Source organism: Tachypleus tridentatus, chromosome 10 (assembly GCF_004210375.1).
Source record: "Tachypleus tridentatus isolate NWPU-2018 chromosome 10, ASM421037v1, whole genome shotgun sequence".
NCBI classification, from domain to species: domain Eukaryota; kingdom Metazoa; phylum Arthropoda; class Merostomata; order Xiphosura; family Limulidae; genus Tachypleus; species Tachypleus tridentatus.
This window is the reverse complement of record NC_134834.1, coordinates 47389708-47408031: the sequence shown is the minus strand read 5'-3', so window position 1 is coordinate 47408031 and position 18324 is coordinate 47389708. Positions and strand designations below refer to the sequence as shown.

Sequence of the window (18324 nt, the reverse complement as noted above, 5' to 3'; positions counted from 1 at the left end):
AAGCTCAACTTTTAAATAATTAAACGTATTGTATGTTATAATATTCTTTGTTGAACAGAGATGAAAGATTACTTAATATCTGCATATAGTTATGGCATGACACTTTTAATTTATACATATTAAGTTGGTTTAGCCGTTCTTATTTTATTATTTTTTATTTCTTATTTTATTTTTTTGATAATTTTTGTTTCTTTATAAACGCTCCTGGTGACAGTTGGTTTCAAACCTGATTGTGTAAAACTACTGAAACTTGTAGAATTGTAACTGGTGGCTCTACGGTTAAATAAAATTTTATTATGCATTAAAATGTTTCTGTTTTGGTTTTTGTTTGCGTGTTTAAACTAACTAAACAGTTGTAGTTTAAGTACTCTTAATCAGGTCGAAAATAAATAGTCACGGTCAATGTCAACCAGAATAGAGTATTTATATTTGAAGTGTTTTCAGCAAGTTAAGGAAGAACCGCAATTACATTTGTTTCAGTGAAACATTTTTGTAGAAGTTGGAAATGTTCGTAAGACATATCTTGCACCTACTTGTTTGTTGCATGAGGAGACACTTGAGTTTTTTACAACGAGAGAGTAGTAACTTCAATGTTGATCCAGTGAATTTTGTGCAGAAGTTAAGTGCTAAGCACTCCAGTTGGATACAGTTACTACTGAAGGCCTCAACGTGACTGTCATCAACAAACACAATACCATAGAGGTTAACTACTCGAAGATTAGGGACGGCACTCTTTAACTTGTGAATGTTGATTACTTCGTAAATTTCTTCTTCTTCTTCTGCTACCTTATCGTACGTACCTAAAAATATATTAATAAAAAAATCAGGCTTATGGTAGTAAAGAGATTTTAGGAACAAGTCAGATTTATAATATTGTACAGGTCTACGGAACAATTCAGGTTCCTAGTCAGACTTTTAACTATCGGTTAGCTTCAGCTTTTAGGAACAAATCAGATTTGTAATATTGTACAGGCCTACGGGACAATTCAGGTTTCTTGTCAGACTTTTAACTATCGGTTAGCTTCAGCTTTTAAGAACAAGCCAGATTTGTAATATTGTACAGGTCTACGGAACAATTCAGATTTCTTGTCAGACTTTTAACTATCGGTTAGCTTCAGCTTTTAGGAACAAGTCAGATTTATAGAGGGGAATTATTCTAAGGGAAAAGTCAGGTTCCTGGCAGTAAACAGACTATTCGAAAAAGAAAACAGTAATAATTATTATAAGTTTATGATATTCTCAGCACCATACATGCTGATTCTCAAAAACTAATGTAAAATATCTATAAGCATAATTATAATTATCGATCTCGGCATATAATGTATCATATCACTCCTGATTCTGGAATGGCATAGCTACTACAATTTAGATGAGCCTATTAAAATTGTGTTTATTTTACCATAAAGGGAAAGCTACAAGTATAGTCCGGAGTATAATTTCATAAATATGTTCTAAAATGCATCAAATAGAGCGTTTACTCTATTAGTGTTTAAACATTTTTCGAGAGAACATATCTCCAAGCTTTCTTAGATACATGGGAATAACTTAGAATTATAAACTTCTCACTGTAATATAGTGAGAAAAAAAAAGATTTTAAAAGGGTAACTTATAGCTTATAGAAACGAGTGTAATTTAGCTGGTATTCCAGTGTAAAGGTTAGGATGATTATTGAACTACAGCCACATGACAGAAAAGATCTACTCTATATTAAAAGCAAATCAAACTGAGTGGGTCAATAATATGTCTTCATAATTTAATTAGTAATTGGAATATATAGGTATGTGAACAATATTTCATGTGTGAACATCCGTACAATGAGGTGCTAAATAATGTATAGCCAGAATATACAGTATTTTGTAGAAGATGAACTTCAAAGGTCAATGCTATAAGATAAATGAAAATAACTGCATATCAGATTATTTACGATAACAATAGGTACTGAAATCACATCTCAAGTCATACGGAGCAAACAACATTATCTACAAAATGAATGTCATGGTTAGGAAAGAAAATACTTTGATTAAAAAAACCATTATGGTGAAGTTGAGCACTTCTACTGATGCCAATAGGAAAATAACATAGATGAATTGAAACCTGATCTCACGAAACCGACACTGCATGCCATAAATCAGAGGAAGCAAATAGAGTATAACTTTCAAGTAAAAAACTTTTCCCAGTATTTAAGACTGTATCCAGGGGTTTGGGTGGTTTGAGCCCTCAGAGATTTTGATGAAACATATACAATGTAGTCTAATGCTTATTAATACCATGAAAGTTTTAGCAAAGTTACACGTTATCAGCTGAATAGTACAACAGTAACCCTCGAAAAAACCTTCACAGCCGAACAGGTGTCTGACGAACAGTTCAAAGTTAAATCCTTGAGCTTGATAAATAAACCTACATGTTGCCCACGGACAACAACGCGAAAACATGATCTCCCGTCCTCTGAGCGTACCCCAATCAGTTAGTCGTTATGAACGTTATAACGTAAAGCTTTATCCAATGAACAGGCAACTTAGTTTCAAAGGTGAACAGTGTTCGTGTAAACTAAAAAGAGCAACCGTCCTGGAAAAAGTGACATAATATTTTTTTCAAATGGTTTGTTTGTTTCTTTTGAATTTAATGCAAAGCTACACGAGGGCTATCTGCATTAGCCGTCCCTAATTTAACACTGTAAGACTAAAGGGAAGGCAGCTAGTCATCACCACCTTTCACCAATTCTTGGGCTACTCTTTTACCAATGAACAGTGGGGTTGACCGTCACTTTATAACGCCCTCACTGTTGAAAGGGCGAGCGTGCTTGGTGTGGCAGGGATTTGAACCCGCGATCCTCATATTAAGAGTCGAGTGCCCTAATCTCTCGGCCATGCCAGGCACATTTTCAAACGGAATAAAGATGAAAATGCAAATGAAAGTAAGTTTTTCTTCTTTACAACCAAACAAGATAGTAATGGAACTGGCCAACGGTCTCGTAGCAGACTAAGCCGTCTCGAGTTTACATGAAGAATAAACTCCCTATATTACTGGCTTTCCCAATTTGTCTATCGAAACCTTGGCGTCTTAATCAAATCTCAGCTTTCATCAGTACACCTTTCCTTTATTTAACTGTAGAATAGTATCTTTACGACTATTTTATAATATACTGAATCTTATGACTGGAAATTCTGGTTATATTTGATCTGTCATTAATGAAGCCAGTAATGGAGGGATTTTATTCTCCATGTAAATTCGATACGGCTTAGTCTTCGATGTGATTATTAGCCGGCAAGGCTCCTTTTTTGAAGTTCGGAAGGTAGCACTAGATAGTTTTTTTTATTTAGCAATGAATTTGTTTCCTTATACCTGTTTCTTTACTTTTTTATAAGATGGCGTATGTTGCTTACTAGGTTATATGGAGTGTACTTTAAAGCTTTATAAATTTTACATAGAATAATAATAATAAAATAGGTAATCATTTTAACCTTAATCCTAGTTACAGGTGCACCCGAAACGACTACCGAAGTTTTCAAGCCAAGCAGTTCCATCGGTTCAAGCATTCCAAGCCATTTTTCGTTCGAATTTGGGCGATTCGTCAACCAGGCTAATGAATTGGATGTTGCAACAAGCTATGGCTGGTAAATTAACCTTGGAATCTGGATTCATCTCACGCTTTCCACGTATCAGGCAAGCAAGAAACGTCTAACAGGGCTAGAATTACTATCTGTACATACAGAAATTAATATTTATTATGCTAAAGTAGCTGACCACTTTGCTGTTGAAATCACATGGAATGATTTCAACTACTTTCTCAGTTTTTCTCACGCAAATGAAGTGTATATAGTTCATTCATGTGATGTGAAATAAACATGATTGGTTGGTCAAACTGTATTCTATATAGTGGTCATAAACAATCTGTTCTCAGCTGTCACTTTGAAGTGAATCATGGACAATAAAATTTTCCAAAACCCTGAAAGACCATGGTTAGACCTAAAAGAAGATATTGAATACTTTACTTATATGCAAAACCACTGGACGAATCGGAGCTGGTTAGTGACAGAAGCAATCGTGTTACAAGTCTCAAATTATTGTTAACATAATGTAGAATCACTTTCAGATCAATAATAAAACTACTAGAAAACATCGACGACACAAGTATGCGACTGCTATATGTCTCTGAGGGCTTATTTATGTTTATACAACTATAAATAGATTTTAAAAGGTCGGCTTGTATTTAAGATTGTTAAAAAGCCACATTTAATTCATATCAAGGCACAAAACAGCTCATCTGCAATAGTGTCAAGAACACGTCCAGTAAACAAAGAATATGTGTAACAACATTTTTTACTGATGAGTTTCACTTCACCCTGCAGCCAGACATAAGGCAATTAATCATTTGAGTAGAGTCTGTAACACAATACAAACCTGTTTGCATATAGAACCGTGATCTATATATGATGTGAGCGAGAATCAGCTTTGGCTGAAGCATTGATCTCTACACCATGTGGAATAACACCAGTTAGGCTAACACACAACAAGAGACTATGTTCTACAGTTCTTAAGATTTGCCCTAACTTCAGCATAATTCCTATCCTCGCCATTTTATGTTACTCGAACTGACAGGAGTAGACACAACTGAATGGAGGGGCCTGTTAATCATGTGTAGAATACTTTTGGGAGATACACTACGACTTGTCAAACGACTCCGATTAATAAATATATCATAAAAACAGCTTATTTGGAGTAGGTTAGGATACGCCAGGATCTACCAAAGATGTGACTTTAAGCACGCAACATCAATATCAGTCATCGTTGTTTTTCGTGGGTGCCTTATTCCATATTAGAGTGAAATTGTCATTAAAAATTATTGGTTAAATGACTTACTACTTGAATTTCAGATCACACAATACATAAAGATGTTTGATTTACACAAAAGTAAACTAGGGTGGCTTATATTATTTTACAAAGCTTGAGAAATTTACCACCAAAACGATAGGATAACTATTACCATCAGTCTACTTGTTATGTAAAAAACATCTAATCTTTATTCGTTACATATTTACCTATAAGGTGTAACACTTCTAAACCATTGATGAAGTTGTAGATCTTTCTCATAAAACCTTCCATAAAGATCACCTCTGACAGGCAGATACACATTGTTCGTAGCTTGGTTGGGAACGTTTGGAGATCGTTAAAGTCGTGTAGTTGCATGGCTGTTGAGAAGTCTAACAACATGGATGTCAGGTTAGGACACTTGTTAGCGAGTTCATGAAGCACAGTGTGGGTAATAAGTTCAATTGGAAGTTCAATGTAACGCAGTGAAGGACCTAATTATAAATTACAGGTTTTAAGATAATTTAATGTATATATGTCGCACATACTACTGTCAAAAACAAATCCGAAAAAAACAAATAATTACTCGAACATACTATATGTTGTAGGTTGTTTATAAAATGCTTATCTCTAGATGTTTAATATTTGATATGGTTATTACCTTCCAAAACGTGGTGTGAAAATCACGATGAAGCAAACCATATGATATAATAAGCTTTCAAATGTTTACCTCAACACTGAGTAAATTTTACTGGAGAGTTTATATTTATACTTAGTGCATATATATGTATGTAGAATATGAACATGCGACATTTTCATTATGGACGTACAACCCAACATTTATACTTAGGGATGAAATTCTCAATAAAAACAAAAAAGATAAATTCAGTAGGATGAAGTGGATCTGTTTCTGAAAAAGAAAAAAAATCTATGAGCAATTATTAAAAATGGCAAAGAGCTCAACTTATTCTCTCATAAAAGTTCAAAATGAAATAGCTGAAACAGTCACTTGAAAAATTCTCTATATATAAATATGATATAATAGTACTGTTTGTTGTATGTCAATGTAACTGTTCCGCAGGATGTAAATGGATCTTCGCCCAAACTTCTATGAACTTTTAATAGGTTCATGCGGAGGTAAATACAGTTTTTTGTTTTACGTTTTATGGTTTTAATGAGCGTTTTTTTTTTCGTTTTCTACAACTACTTTATCTCCTGTTGATGGACTTTCTTCAAATCTAGCAAGAAGGATTGTTGGGTCCACGCAGAGATATATTTTGTATTTAGCAGTTTTTATAGGCGTCTTTGTGATTTTAACAATAATATACAAGGAAAGCAGATTTTCATATTTTACGTTAATCTCTTATTACTCACGAACTTATATAACTTTCGTCCAGGGGACGGATACACCTACTAGTATATAAATATATATACAAAGTTACCCACTCATGAAAGTTCAATATAAAACCATGCTTCTTGTTTTGCTAACTTTTTTTCAAGCAAAAAACCTACTATTCTAGCATAATATTATGCTTGTATTAAGCCAAGAAGTTTACTAAATGAAACAAGAAACAAGGTTGAATGCTGACAAAAATTATATGAAATATAAGTATTCAGTAAGTTCAAAGCAATAGAAATGTTGAACACAAGTATATCTTTCATATAAATTTTACTTTTATTTATCAATCGAATTACAAGTGGGCTTGCATTTTATATTAAAATAATGTGATTCATACTTACCAAACCGAATTGATATTAGAGCCAATAATGATTCTATTGTGTATACATGAAGGCCAGAGACCTCTGGACGCAGAGACACGCGCATCCAAAGCCTAGAATCGCAAGATATCATGCGCCATTTTTTACACACCCGTGCTAATCTCCCCACCTCCTTATGGGGCAGATAGGTGAAAATTTTGAGAAGAATCTTATCGGGGATCTTCTCGATTGTCTGAAAGGAAAAGGAAAAGTGGTCAATATTCTATAGAAGTGTTAATTCTGTACTTTGCTAAGTACGTCAATATTCTGATTACATATCAAATATATGAAGAAAACACCAATTAAAATTTGTTTTAGAGAATTTGCAGTTAAATATTAGAAGTTTAAGCGTCCAGTTGTAACCCAATCCTGAAACCTTTATAAAAGTAAGCTTTGTGCTAGTGTATGAATAAATAGCGTAAGTTGGATAAAAACAAGTGTGGGTAAAAACCGAAGAAAATACAGTAATGTAGGACAAAAAATAAATCTGATTTACATCATATGTAAACTCGATTTTCAGAAAGTGACGTAAGAATTTTGTACAAATTTCAATGTAATCGAAAAACTCTATTCAATATTAAAATAATGTAAGTACTTTCTTAAATTTACTAAAAGCAGTTTAGTCATTTTATATATCCAACAATACCATAAGAATTGCCCCCAGTGGTACAGCTGAGTGTTTACCGACTTACAACTCAAGAAAATGTTTCGGTACCCATGGTGAGCAGAGCGCCCACAGCCCGTTTTGCAGCTTTGTGCTTAATTACAAACGTAATGATTCTGATCACTTTAAAAATAATATAAGCACGTCCTTGATTTTAATAAAAGTGACTTAATCACTTTGTATTGTCAAATGTTAACAAAAATCTAAGGATTCTACTGATCTTTAAGGGTGATAAAAAGATTCTACTAACTTTTCAATAGTAACTGCGACTTTTATCCAACTTTCAAAAATAACCTAAATATTGTATGCAACTATTAAAATTATTCTTTCTAGTTAAAGAAATACGATAATCTAAGCATTCTCTTTCACTTCTAGAAGCTATTGAAACATTTTTATACTTCGCTTTCTAAGTGTGAAACTAAGAATATGCCAAATTTACGTAAGATAATTATTCTCATGTTCCTGGCCTGGCATGGCCTAGCGCGTAAGGCGTGCGACTCGTAATCCGAGGGTCGCGGGTTCGCGCCCGCATCGCGCCAAACATGCTCGCCCTCCCAGCCGTGGGGGCGTTATAATGTGACGGTCAATCCCACTATTCGTTGGTAAAAGAGTAGCCCAAGAGTTGGCGGTGGGTGGTGATGACTAGCTGCCTTCCCTCTAGTCTTACACTGCTAAATTAGGGACAGCTAGCACAGATAGCCCTCGAGTAGCTTTGTGCGAAATTCCAAACAAACAAACAAACTGATGTTCCTTGTTTGAACAAGTGTTTGTGTACGATAACTTAGCTGCTTAAAACTATTGTAATTATATCCAAATGAACTATTTAATAGGCTAAATTGTATCTAAAAATCACAGTAAAAATACGGAAATAAGCGTTGAAAGCTATCTCTAAATAAACATCTTCGCCGAAAGATCATTTATATAAGTCAAATATAATTACTGGAGTTGAAGTTCTTTCAGACAAAACTTATAATAAATAATTAATAGGTAGCTTAACATGTTGTAAGTGCAATCAAGCTCTGATTAACTGTTGTAAACACTAAACAAATTTAAAAGATAATACATAAATGTCGTAAATATAATGATATTCGTCTTTATCCATAACAGGCTTATACATGTGGCTTGAATACAACACCTACGGCGTTTGGTACAAAGGTGACTCCATTTTTTGTTCCTTGTTGATTTTCTTTGATGTGGGCGATGGCAGACGACGACACGTCCTGGGTAACAGTCCACAGCTCCATCTAACAACTGTTAGTCAATACAGGGCCAGAAAATTATTTACATCGCAGAGATAAGTGAACGTAGCCAGCAAAATTGATAAACTTTAAAAATTTTAGTAATAATGAACGGGTAATGGTTGTTCAGTTATCACAGAATGGCAGACCTGGAAAGATCGGGTATATGTAGAATCTGAGCGGATGAATCTAACCAGCCGAGATGGAAAGGGAAGCGTCTGATACGCAGTTATTTTGGGATTGCTATCTGAAGGAACTTGTGAAACTACAAAGACATTTTGGCAAAGTAGATGTTCCTGTGTGTTACATGTGCAAGTCAAGAAGGAAAAGCATTTACGATTATTTTTTTGTCTTTCGTCTATAGAAAATTTGTGACTGTTGCGTTTTCGTGTAATATGAAATATCATTTACTTACTTAATTATTGTTTTATACTTTTTGCCTTAAATCTATTTCTTATTCTAGCTTCATTAATAACAAATCAACTTATAAATTTCACAACATAATAAACCTTCTATCACATCAATAAGAAACATGATGAGTAGAATAACAACAAAACAAAATAGGGATTTGGTCTTAAATATGTCTTTGATTTTTTATATTCAGACACAGAGTTACATTTAGTTTTTTGAAAAGAAATGTGAAACAATTTTAAATTACTTTTAGTAATAATAGGATAGTAGTTTAAATAATAAAGAAGGCGCAGATTAAGGCAGGTTGAGGAAGTTTTTCGTGTGTTTTAATGTAAAATACAATGACTTCTATGTTTCAATATAAAACATGATGAAGTACTTTTATCTTTTAGTGAAAACGAGGTGTTTTTTTGCAAACAAATTACGCAACCTTTGCTACTATCACTGTTGTCTATGTCAGTAACAAGCTAATTTTGAGTGCCTTTACACCATCCATGGGTTTAATAAATGCACCTGACTCAACAAAGGCTGTCGAAGAATCCATATTGGTTGCATCAACAGTTGATGCACAAGTAGTAAGTTGAATATCTCGTATCCTCGCTCATATCAGTTGTAATCGATGGAATAATGATGATTAAGGATGGTTTGCTGAAGAGTAGTGGAGTTCTAGTCATGGCCAAAAGGGTTTGAAGCTACCTGTTGAAGATACAATGACGTGCAAATAAAAATAAAAGCTCACGTAGTGGGTGGATTCGTTGGTTACACAACGACAAGTACTGTCATTAACTATGGCGTTCCTGTTTATAATGTGTTCAGTCACATTGGTTACTTTTTATCCAAAGTAAACGACAACGCTCTTAGCAATAGTGCAATAGTGATAGACGAATTTTCCAACATTACAGATAGCTAACGTTCTTGGCATTAGCAGAACACAATGCTCCTGACACTATTGTTAAACTACGGTCCTTACACTAGTATCAGACTGATCTCCTAACATTAGGGGTACACAATGTCCCTAATACTAGTGATTGACAAAGCTCTTAGCACTATTAGTGGACAAAACTTCTGACACCAGTTATAGGCAAAGCTCCTGACAGTAGCAGCATTACAAAACTCTTAGTAATAGCTGTGGACAGGTCTTCCGACACAAGTGGTAGGCAAAGCTCGTGACAATAGTAGTATACAAAGTTCTTAGCACTAGTGGTAGACAAAGTTTCTTATTCTAATGGTATGCGAAGCTTCTGACATTAACAATATACAAAGTTCTAAACCCTAGTTGTGGACAAAGTTTCTAATACTAGCGGTATATAAAGCTCCTAACATTGGCATTAGACAACGCACTTGATACTAATGGTAGAGAAAGCTTTTGAAACTACCTTTAGCTAAAGTTCCTGACGATAGCAGTACTCAACACTCTTAGCACTAGCACTGTACAAAACTTCTGACAATAGTGGTACACCAACCTTCCTGATACTAAATGTATACAAAACTCCTGGCAATCAGTAATAGACAGTAGGCTTGCTTGAAAAATATTTAGTATCAGGAAGGTTGAGTACCACGAATGTCAGAAGCTTTGTATAGTGCTAGTTTCAAGAGTGATAAATGTATACAAAACTCTTGACAATCAGTAATAGACAGTAGGCTTGTTTGGAAAAAAAAAATGAAAAAGAGAGATGAAAAACTAAAGAAGAAATCCGGTCGTTTGTTTTAAAGACTAAAAGGCAGAATCATTAGGAATAGTTTAAGCTATAAATTAGTACAAGATATCAAACTACAGTTCCATTAAACATATATATGCAAAAACGGCTCGTTTGGGTTGAGAAAATATTTTACGTAGAAGAGCGAACAACGTTTCGACCTTCTTCGGTCATCGTCAGGTTCACCCAAACGAGCCGTTTTTTGCATATATATTTCTATACAAGTGGGTTTTCTCGACATCACTGATTATTAGTTCCATTAAACCTTTTATAAATAAGATCTTATGTGTGTGTGTGTGTGTGTGTATAGCAAAGCCACATAGAGCTACCTACTGATTTTAGCATTGTAAATCCTTAGATTTACTGATGTCCCAGTACACGTTCTTACTATAAACGCTGTTAAAAATAATTAATATGATATTAATATAGATATGAAAGCTTCAACAAAATGACTTGATAAGCTACCGTTTGTAAGAATAATGTTCCCTGTCTCATACTACTCTGGTTAACAAAATGACTTGATAAGCTACCGTTTGTAAGAATAATGTTCCCTGTCTCATACTACCCTGGTTAACAAAATGACTTGACAAGCTACCGTTTGTAAGAATAATGTTCCCTGTCTCATACTACTATGGTTAACAAAATGACTTGATAAGCTACCGTTTGTAAGAATAATGTTCCCTGTCTCATACTACCCTGGTTAACAAAATGACTTGACAAGCTACCGTTTGTAAGAATAATGTTCCCTGTCTCATACTACTCTGGTTAACAAAATGACTTGATAAGTGTAAGAATAATGTTCATACTACTCTGGTTAACAAAATGACTTGATAAGCTACCGTTTGTAAGAATAATGTTCATACTACTCTGGTTAACAAAATGACTTGATAAGCTACCGTTTGTAAGAATAATGTTCATACTACTCTGGTTAACAAAATGACTTGACAAGCTACCGTTTGTAAGAATAATGTTCCCTGTCTCATACTACTCTGGTTAACAAAATGACTTGATAAGCTACCGTTTGTAAGAATAATGTTCCCTGTCTCATACTACCCTGGTTAACAAAATGACTTGACAAGCTACCGTTTGTAAGAATAATGTTCCCTGTCTCATACTACTCTGGTTAACAAAATGACTTGATAAGTGTAAGAATAATGTTCATACTACTCTGGTTAACAAAATGACTTGATAAGCTACCGTTTGTAAGAATAATGTTCATACTACTCTGGTTAACAAAATGACTTGACAAGCTACCGTTTGTAAGAATAATGTTCATACTACTCTGGTTAACAAAATGACTTGATAAGCTACCGTTTGTAAGAATAATGTTCATACTACTCTGGTTAACAAAATGACTTGATAAGCTACCGTTTGTAAGAATAATGTTCATACTACTCTGGTTAACAAAATGACTTGATAAGCTACCGTTTGTAAGAATAATGTTCATACTACTCTGGTTAAACAATGTATTTAGACAAACTTTTTATTTTCCCATCACTTAATTTGACATAAGCTTTCAAGAACACAATTAAATAGATCAATAGCACAAACGTCCACTAGAGCTTCGTTAGGGTATTTGACATAAGCTTTCAAGAACACAATTAAATAGATCAATAGCACAAACGTCCACTAGAGCTTCGTTAGGGTATTTGACAACTGTGTAATTGAACCGGATTACTGTGATTTCAGTTTCTTTGGTTATCTTTTTCATAAATTTGGCTGTTAATTTGGAAATGTGAAAGGAAACCTGTGAGATTTAATCAACTTCAGATCCTTTTTATACTTTCTTTATGGTACCAATAGACACGCTTAGCGTTAGAATATTTTCTGTTTGTTTTTTTTAGATAAAAGTGTTATGTTTCATAATCACAAACCCTCATTTCATGGATAAAAATGTTGTTATATTTTTAAAGTTTTTGATTATTCTAAATGCTTTGTTGTATATGTTTTTCTGCTGCTGGGAAAACACTGAAGGCTCTCTCTTTAAACACTCCTTAGTTTTAGAGCCAATAACTATATCACTATATAAATATCCTTTCAGAAAAGAGCTGTAGCTCGTATATTCCTTCAGTCATAAGTCAGATGTAGTGGAATTGCATTATTAAATGATTTAGAATTTCGCTGTGACACATTTTGAGTGCTTAACATTATCTATGTAATTAAAGAAACACTGTGTATGTACTCGTTCAGCCGATAACCCAATATTATTATTGGCTAATAGTAGTTTTATACTAATGGCATTTTTGTAATTATATAAATACAAAAGTGAACGACGTTTAACGTGCATTATTCTATACGAGTGGAAATCTACATCGTTTAAAGCACTAACTTTAAAACACAGTAACTTCGGTAACATGAACAAACACGCTTGTTTGTTTGTTTTGAATTTCGCACAAAGCTACTCGAGGGCAATCTGCGCTAGCCGTCCCTAATTTAGCAGTGTAAGACTAGAGGGAAGACAGATAGTCATCACCACCCACCGCCAACTCTTGGGCTACTCTTTACCAACAAATAGTGGGATTGATCGTAACATTATAACGCCCCCACGGCTGAAAGAGCGAGCATGTTTGGTGCGACCGGGATTCGAACCTGCGACCTTCGGATTACGAGTCGAATGCCTTAACACGTTTGGCCATGCCGGGCCTGAACAAATATGCAAGAGAACACATTAAGTTAATTCTTTATCCTTTCGTAGCTTACAAATAAAGCAATACCATTAACTCTCAATAATATTCCAACGGGATCCTAAAAATCGACAATTAGACCTAAGTTATACGTACGTTTCGTACGCGAAGCAAGAGTTTACCTGCTGTGTATAGCTATGTAACTAGCCTTAATTGTCTCTGCCATAACTCCATTCATTTTCGATGCTCTACAGTTTACACATTAAACGAAGAAATATATTACAGATTTCAGATGATATACAGTCTAATGGAGCAGAGCTATAGTTACAGCAAAAAATAAAAAATACAGCAGCGCCACTGTTGTCACTAAATATTTATAAATATAGCAGCGCTAATACTACTGCTACATTAAAGCTAACAATTTTCATAATAATTCTTGTTAATTGATAATACAAGAATGAAAAACGCATACTTATTGGTAAGTGGTAATACTTTATTGCTACAATAACATAATACAAACTTCTCAGAACAGCTTATTCATGTTTGTGAATGATGACAGGAAAACAGTTAACTATATTCATTCAATGATAGTATTTAAGAAACACAATGTTAAAAAATAAATGAATATGACAACAACAATATTCATAAATTAGCTGATATGAAATAATAAATTTCTAATATCAGAATACATTTTGTCCGTTATTATTTATGCAATTGTATTAATGTTTTAATTTGCTATTTAGTTTCAGTAGCATCAGCTTTTTCAAATTATTATCTGTCAATCCAGACAGCTTTTTCTGGCTTTAAAATGTGCTCTATAGCTGCACTCCATTGAATGGATGTATTGAAGTAAATAAAGAGAGACTTAAAGCTGGTGAAGGAAAACAGGCTTGATTTTATATATTTTTCAAGTGGATGGTTCTTTGCTCGGGAATAATGCTATTTGATCGTTGCTACTTTTGGACGAATTACCAACAGATTGTCTTTGTTGTTCGAAGCATAAGAAGATGTCTTCATCATGATCTCCCTCAATGTTCGAAAATGACAAAAATTCTCTTAAATTAGCATTTGTTGAACTTTCATCACCACTGCCTTCCATCTTCTTTAAAGGTTTTTATCCTAATTTGTTTTACAGTTTCTTTGCTAGCGTTCGAGTTAAGTCAAATCAGTTTAAACCATGAGTGAAAAACAACTGCTAAAGAAAGGTAAAAAAAGGTTCAAAGCGCTTATAAGTTCTTGAAATCAAAGCATTAACAAGTGGCTGACCACAAAGATATTTAAGTTTTGTCAAACGTATGGCTAGTGTTGGCTGAAGCAAACTCATATAGACCTTAGTTTAAATGTGAAATAAATCCAGTGTGCGGGCTACAGGTCACATGGCGATTACATATTCTTTAATGAAGTTTATATCCGAAAGGTCGACATAAGCAATACTCAGCTCATCACACATTTCATTGACTGAACGTTCTATCTTCGTCATTATGTTAGCCATACAAATTAATGCATTATACATCGGTTTTCCACCGCGTAGCGCGTGGAATAACAAAATGTCGACCAGTTAATGTTGTATAAGGTTAGCTGCTACGATGTTGCGTTTCTGTTTGCTCTACAGAGTCTGAGCCTTTACAAATGTCGATCAGGATACGTTTTTGAATGTACCATCGCTCAAAGCCTCTTCTACATCACTGGTTACTATTAAGTTGTATGTGTAATACATCGAAGACGCTCGGGGAAAAATCAAACCTCACTGGACTCTATCTCACTATTAATGATGTCGTGGAAGTTTATTTCATTTTCTTGTTTTCATTCCTTCATTCAGGCGTGATTTACTCTGCTTTGGAATCACCTACATCTCTACTTCTAGGTTCAGCGGAGAAGATCCTGCAAAAACAAATAGTAAATTGTAAAACGAGATCTGTATATGATGTGTGGCATGGCTTAGTAGAGCCGACTTGGTATGGTATTGCTGTATTGACGTGGTATTATAATTACAATAATTTAATTTCTTATACAGTGTTCTTCTAGCCATTCATAGTACCTGTCGCTGATCAGTCTCTACATTAGTCGAAAGCCCGGTGAAAGATATACGACTTCAGAAGAATTTTAAGATACCTAACAGACTTCACGTATTGCAGTTTGATAGGAAGAATGATTCAAAACTTAGAAGCACAGAAGAAAAAGCATGATCACTCAAACGTAAAAAAGAGAAATAGTATACTGTCCTCGATACACAAAACATGTGACGTAGTTTCATACCCTTGCTTGAAATTTCCTAATTTTATTATTTTCACACAGAGTATATAATCTATGCTTTCTTGCAGATATTATGTGTTAGATCGATAAATCCTCTTCTATTTGAAAAAAAAAAGAGATATATGCAGTCAAACAAATAAATTCATATAGATGTAAATTTATATAACTTTCTCACAACAGTCGCTTTTTCTGTACAGGTCACAAGATCTTAGTGAGCTACGTTCAAATTTCAACTAAACTACTTTACTATCATGGTATATGAATAATTATTGCATAAGGACGTAACTAATAATGCATATTTTAACAGTATATAGGTTTTTAGTTCTTAAATTGATAAATTATAAGGTAATATTTAAAAATAATTCTGAATTTTCCCTAGTGTGACAACTGTGAGAATTTCTCTTTAAGTATCCCCTCTTCTCTAATTTATTTACTTTCCTTCAAAAATGTATGAAGTTCAACGTAAATTAGTCACTATAATTTTGTCAGGCTAATATACAATCCAAATTCTTTGTACAAGAGCCTTTCTAATGATATGATATATTTCGAATTGGTCGAAAAATTTACGAGTAAAGTTCTGATCAGATAGACAAATGCAAGGGTATTATTTATATAGCTTAAGATTAATATACATTTTATATATTATTCCCTGATATATAAAGTCCACTGGTGAGAAACTGTTTACAGTACTAAAAGCAGAGGTTCCATTTCTCTCAGTGGACACAACAGGTAGTCACCCATCCATAATGATACGTGTTTAGGTTTGATAACCCAGGGGTGATCAGACACCTGATGAATTTCCGTTTGCTCCTTTCTTGGCTTATTGTATACTTAAAAGTTAAGGGACTTGACTATAGTTTTCGTACTTTTAATTTGTTTACATAAATTGCCGAGATCAAGTTTGCAGATAGGTCAAAAGGAAGACCAGAAATGCGCTTTTAATAAACAAAATATATAATAAAAATTTTGTGTCTAATCTGAATACCTTAACAAAGTTGGACTTATTGACAGTAGTAGTCTCGATAATCTTGTTTTGAATATAATATTTGATGTGAACTGTTACCAGTTCCTTAGTGATCAAGTTATAGATGTGGTAGCCGGTAAGACAACAGCTAGCGAGCTTTGCATGTTCCCTCTTCAAATTTTATTGGCCAATTCAATGTGCAGTCACACTCAGATAGGATCTGTAAGAGCGAAAAATACAAAGCTGAATCAGTGAATGCAAAACAAAACACCATGCACGTTCATTGCAGATGCTATGCTGAAGCTTATTTCAAGTCTCATTCTATTATTAGTTATTGTAAATGTCAGAAACAATAATAATTTTTACTATCTGTAAAATGTTAATTTATTACAATTTACCTGTTGTGGCAGCTCCAACAGTTAGTTGTGGTCTTGATTCACTCTACTGCGCTAAGTTTCTCTTTCAGTTCATCTATTTTTCTGTTTTATTTGGCTGTAATGTCTGAATACGATTTTTTAAAGTTTGGGATTCAACAAACTTGGAAGAAAGCGTTTCATTAATGACCAAATCAGTTATCAGTGTATTTATTTTACATTGGATGAATTTTTCGGCACTAAAAACAATAAAAGTTCCCCAACAGTTGGCTGTTCTGCCTCATTTTCCCAGTTTTTTCTTACTAGACGTAAGACGTACTAGCCTGTGTTCCCTGCTACTTAAACTGGCCCGTTTGTTTGATTTGACCTGTTTACCTTCATTTCTCTCTTGATTCATGATTCAAAATCCTTGATTATGGGAATGATACTAACTAATGTGCCTCTTTTGATTTAAAAAGTGATTTCTTACTTTCGTAAATATTATTTTGGGGCAAACTTAATTTACACTGAAACAAAACCATTTAGGATTGGGATCCACTTACATTTTCATTACCAACAAATTAAAAATGTAAGGCCAAGGATGGCTGTTTCCACGATTAGACTCACTGTTAAAAACTTCTGTATCAGAAACATCGTCACTTTTACCAGTCCGTTTAGTGACATTAGCTGATGTATATGACGACGTAGATGTACCTTTGACGAAATGAAATAAGGAGAAATAATGAAATGACATCTGCTTGATGAAAAGAACACGACAGCAACTGCATTGTGTAACATGTTTGTTTTTCGCATGCAAACTGCAGCGTAAGTATAATTATATATAATCTGTTATACATATACAAATATATTATTTATTACTACATTGTTAATAGAATTATTATATATATTATAAATCACGATTTATAATAATATATATATGTCTGGGATATTCTTAACTAATTATCTGATATCAACTAGATGGTTCACGTGAATATCTTGTATTTTCAATTGAAACGTATTAACCAAGAAAATTTTCTGCTAGAATTCGCCAGCTCGGGAATTTAATAAAACATTTATCAGTACTTTTAAAATAAACATTTGAATAAAAATGTGTGTGTGTTTCTTATAGCAAAGCACCAGCGGGATATCTGCTAAGCCCACCGAGGGGAATCGAACCTCTGATTTTAGGGTTGTAAATCCGTAGACTTACCAGTGTACTAGCGGGCGGCGAATTAAACTGTATTATTAAACTTTCTAAAGTAATATTAAACATAGAAACAGTAACTATTAAATGTTATAATATTATAAACAATACAAATAACACTTTATATATGTATATTATCCGGTATTATGTCACGAATAGCTGGCAAGCCATCGTTGTAGATCGAATCAGCTGAATATGTAAGGTAGAATAGACGAGTCGAATTAAGTCCGAAACAGCATAAATAGCAATAGCATTATGTATGATAACTACACACACACGCACATATAATTACACAAAATATAATTATATATAATATACAAATTATCATAATTTATGTTTTTATTTAAAA

General features: G+C 33.7%; 1 protein-coding gene and 1 long non-coding RNA gene across 5 annotated transcripts in view; one reads left to right on the top strand and one right to left on the bottom strand.

The window, feature by feature from the left end:
- The window catches only part of LOC143229205 (uncharacterized), a 93692-nt gene extending 90012 nt beyond the window's left edge, over positions 1 to 3680 (top strand). The window contains exon 3 of the long non-coding RNA XR_013015734.1: positions 3473 to 3680. This is a non-coding gene — a long non-coding RNA (uncharacterized LOC143229205). The remainder of the gene's footprint in view (positions 1 to 3472) is intronic.
- The window catches only part of LOC143229204 (uncharacterized), a 43238-nt gene that overhangs the window by 5252 nt on the left and 19662 nt on the right, over positions 1 to 18324 (bottom strand). For 2 of the 4 annotated variants that reach the window (XM_076461196.1, XM_076461197.1), the window contains exons 2-4: positions 6550 to 6760; positions 5040 to 5303; positions 534 to 800 (exon numbers count right to left, since the gene is read on the bottom strand). In XM_076461196.1, the coding sequence (XP_076317311.1) occupies positions 534 to 800; positions 5040 to 5303; positions 6550 to 6760 (742 nt within the window). Of the gene's footprint in view, positions 1 to 533; positions 801 to 5039; positions 5304 to 6549; positions 6761 to 8370; positions 8715 to 18324 lie in introns of those variants that run through there. The other 2 variants (XM_076461194.1, XM_076461198.1) reach the window with 2 other exon arrangements.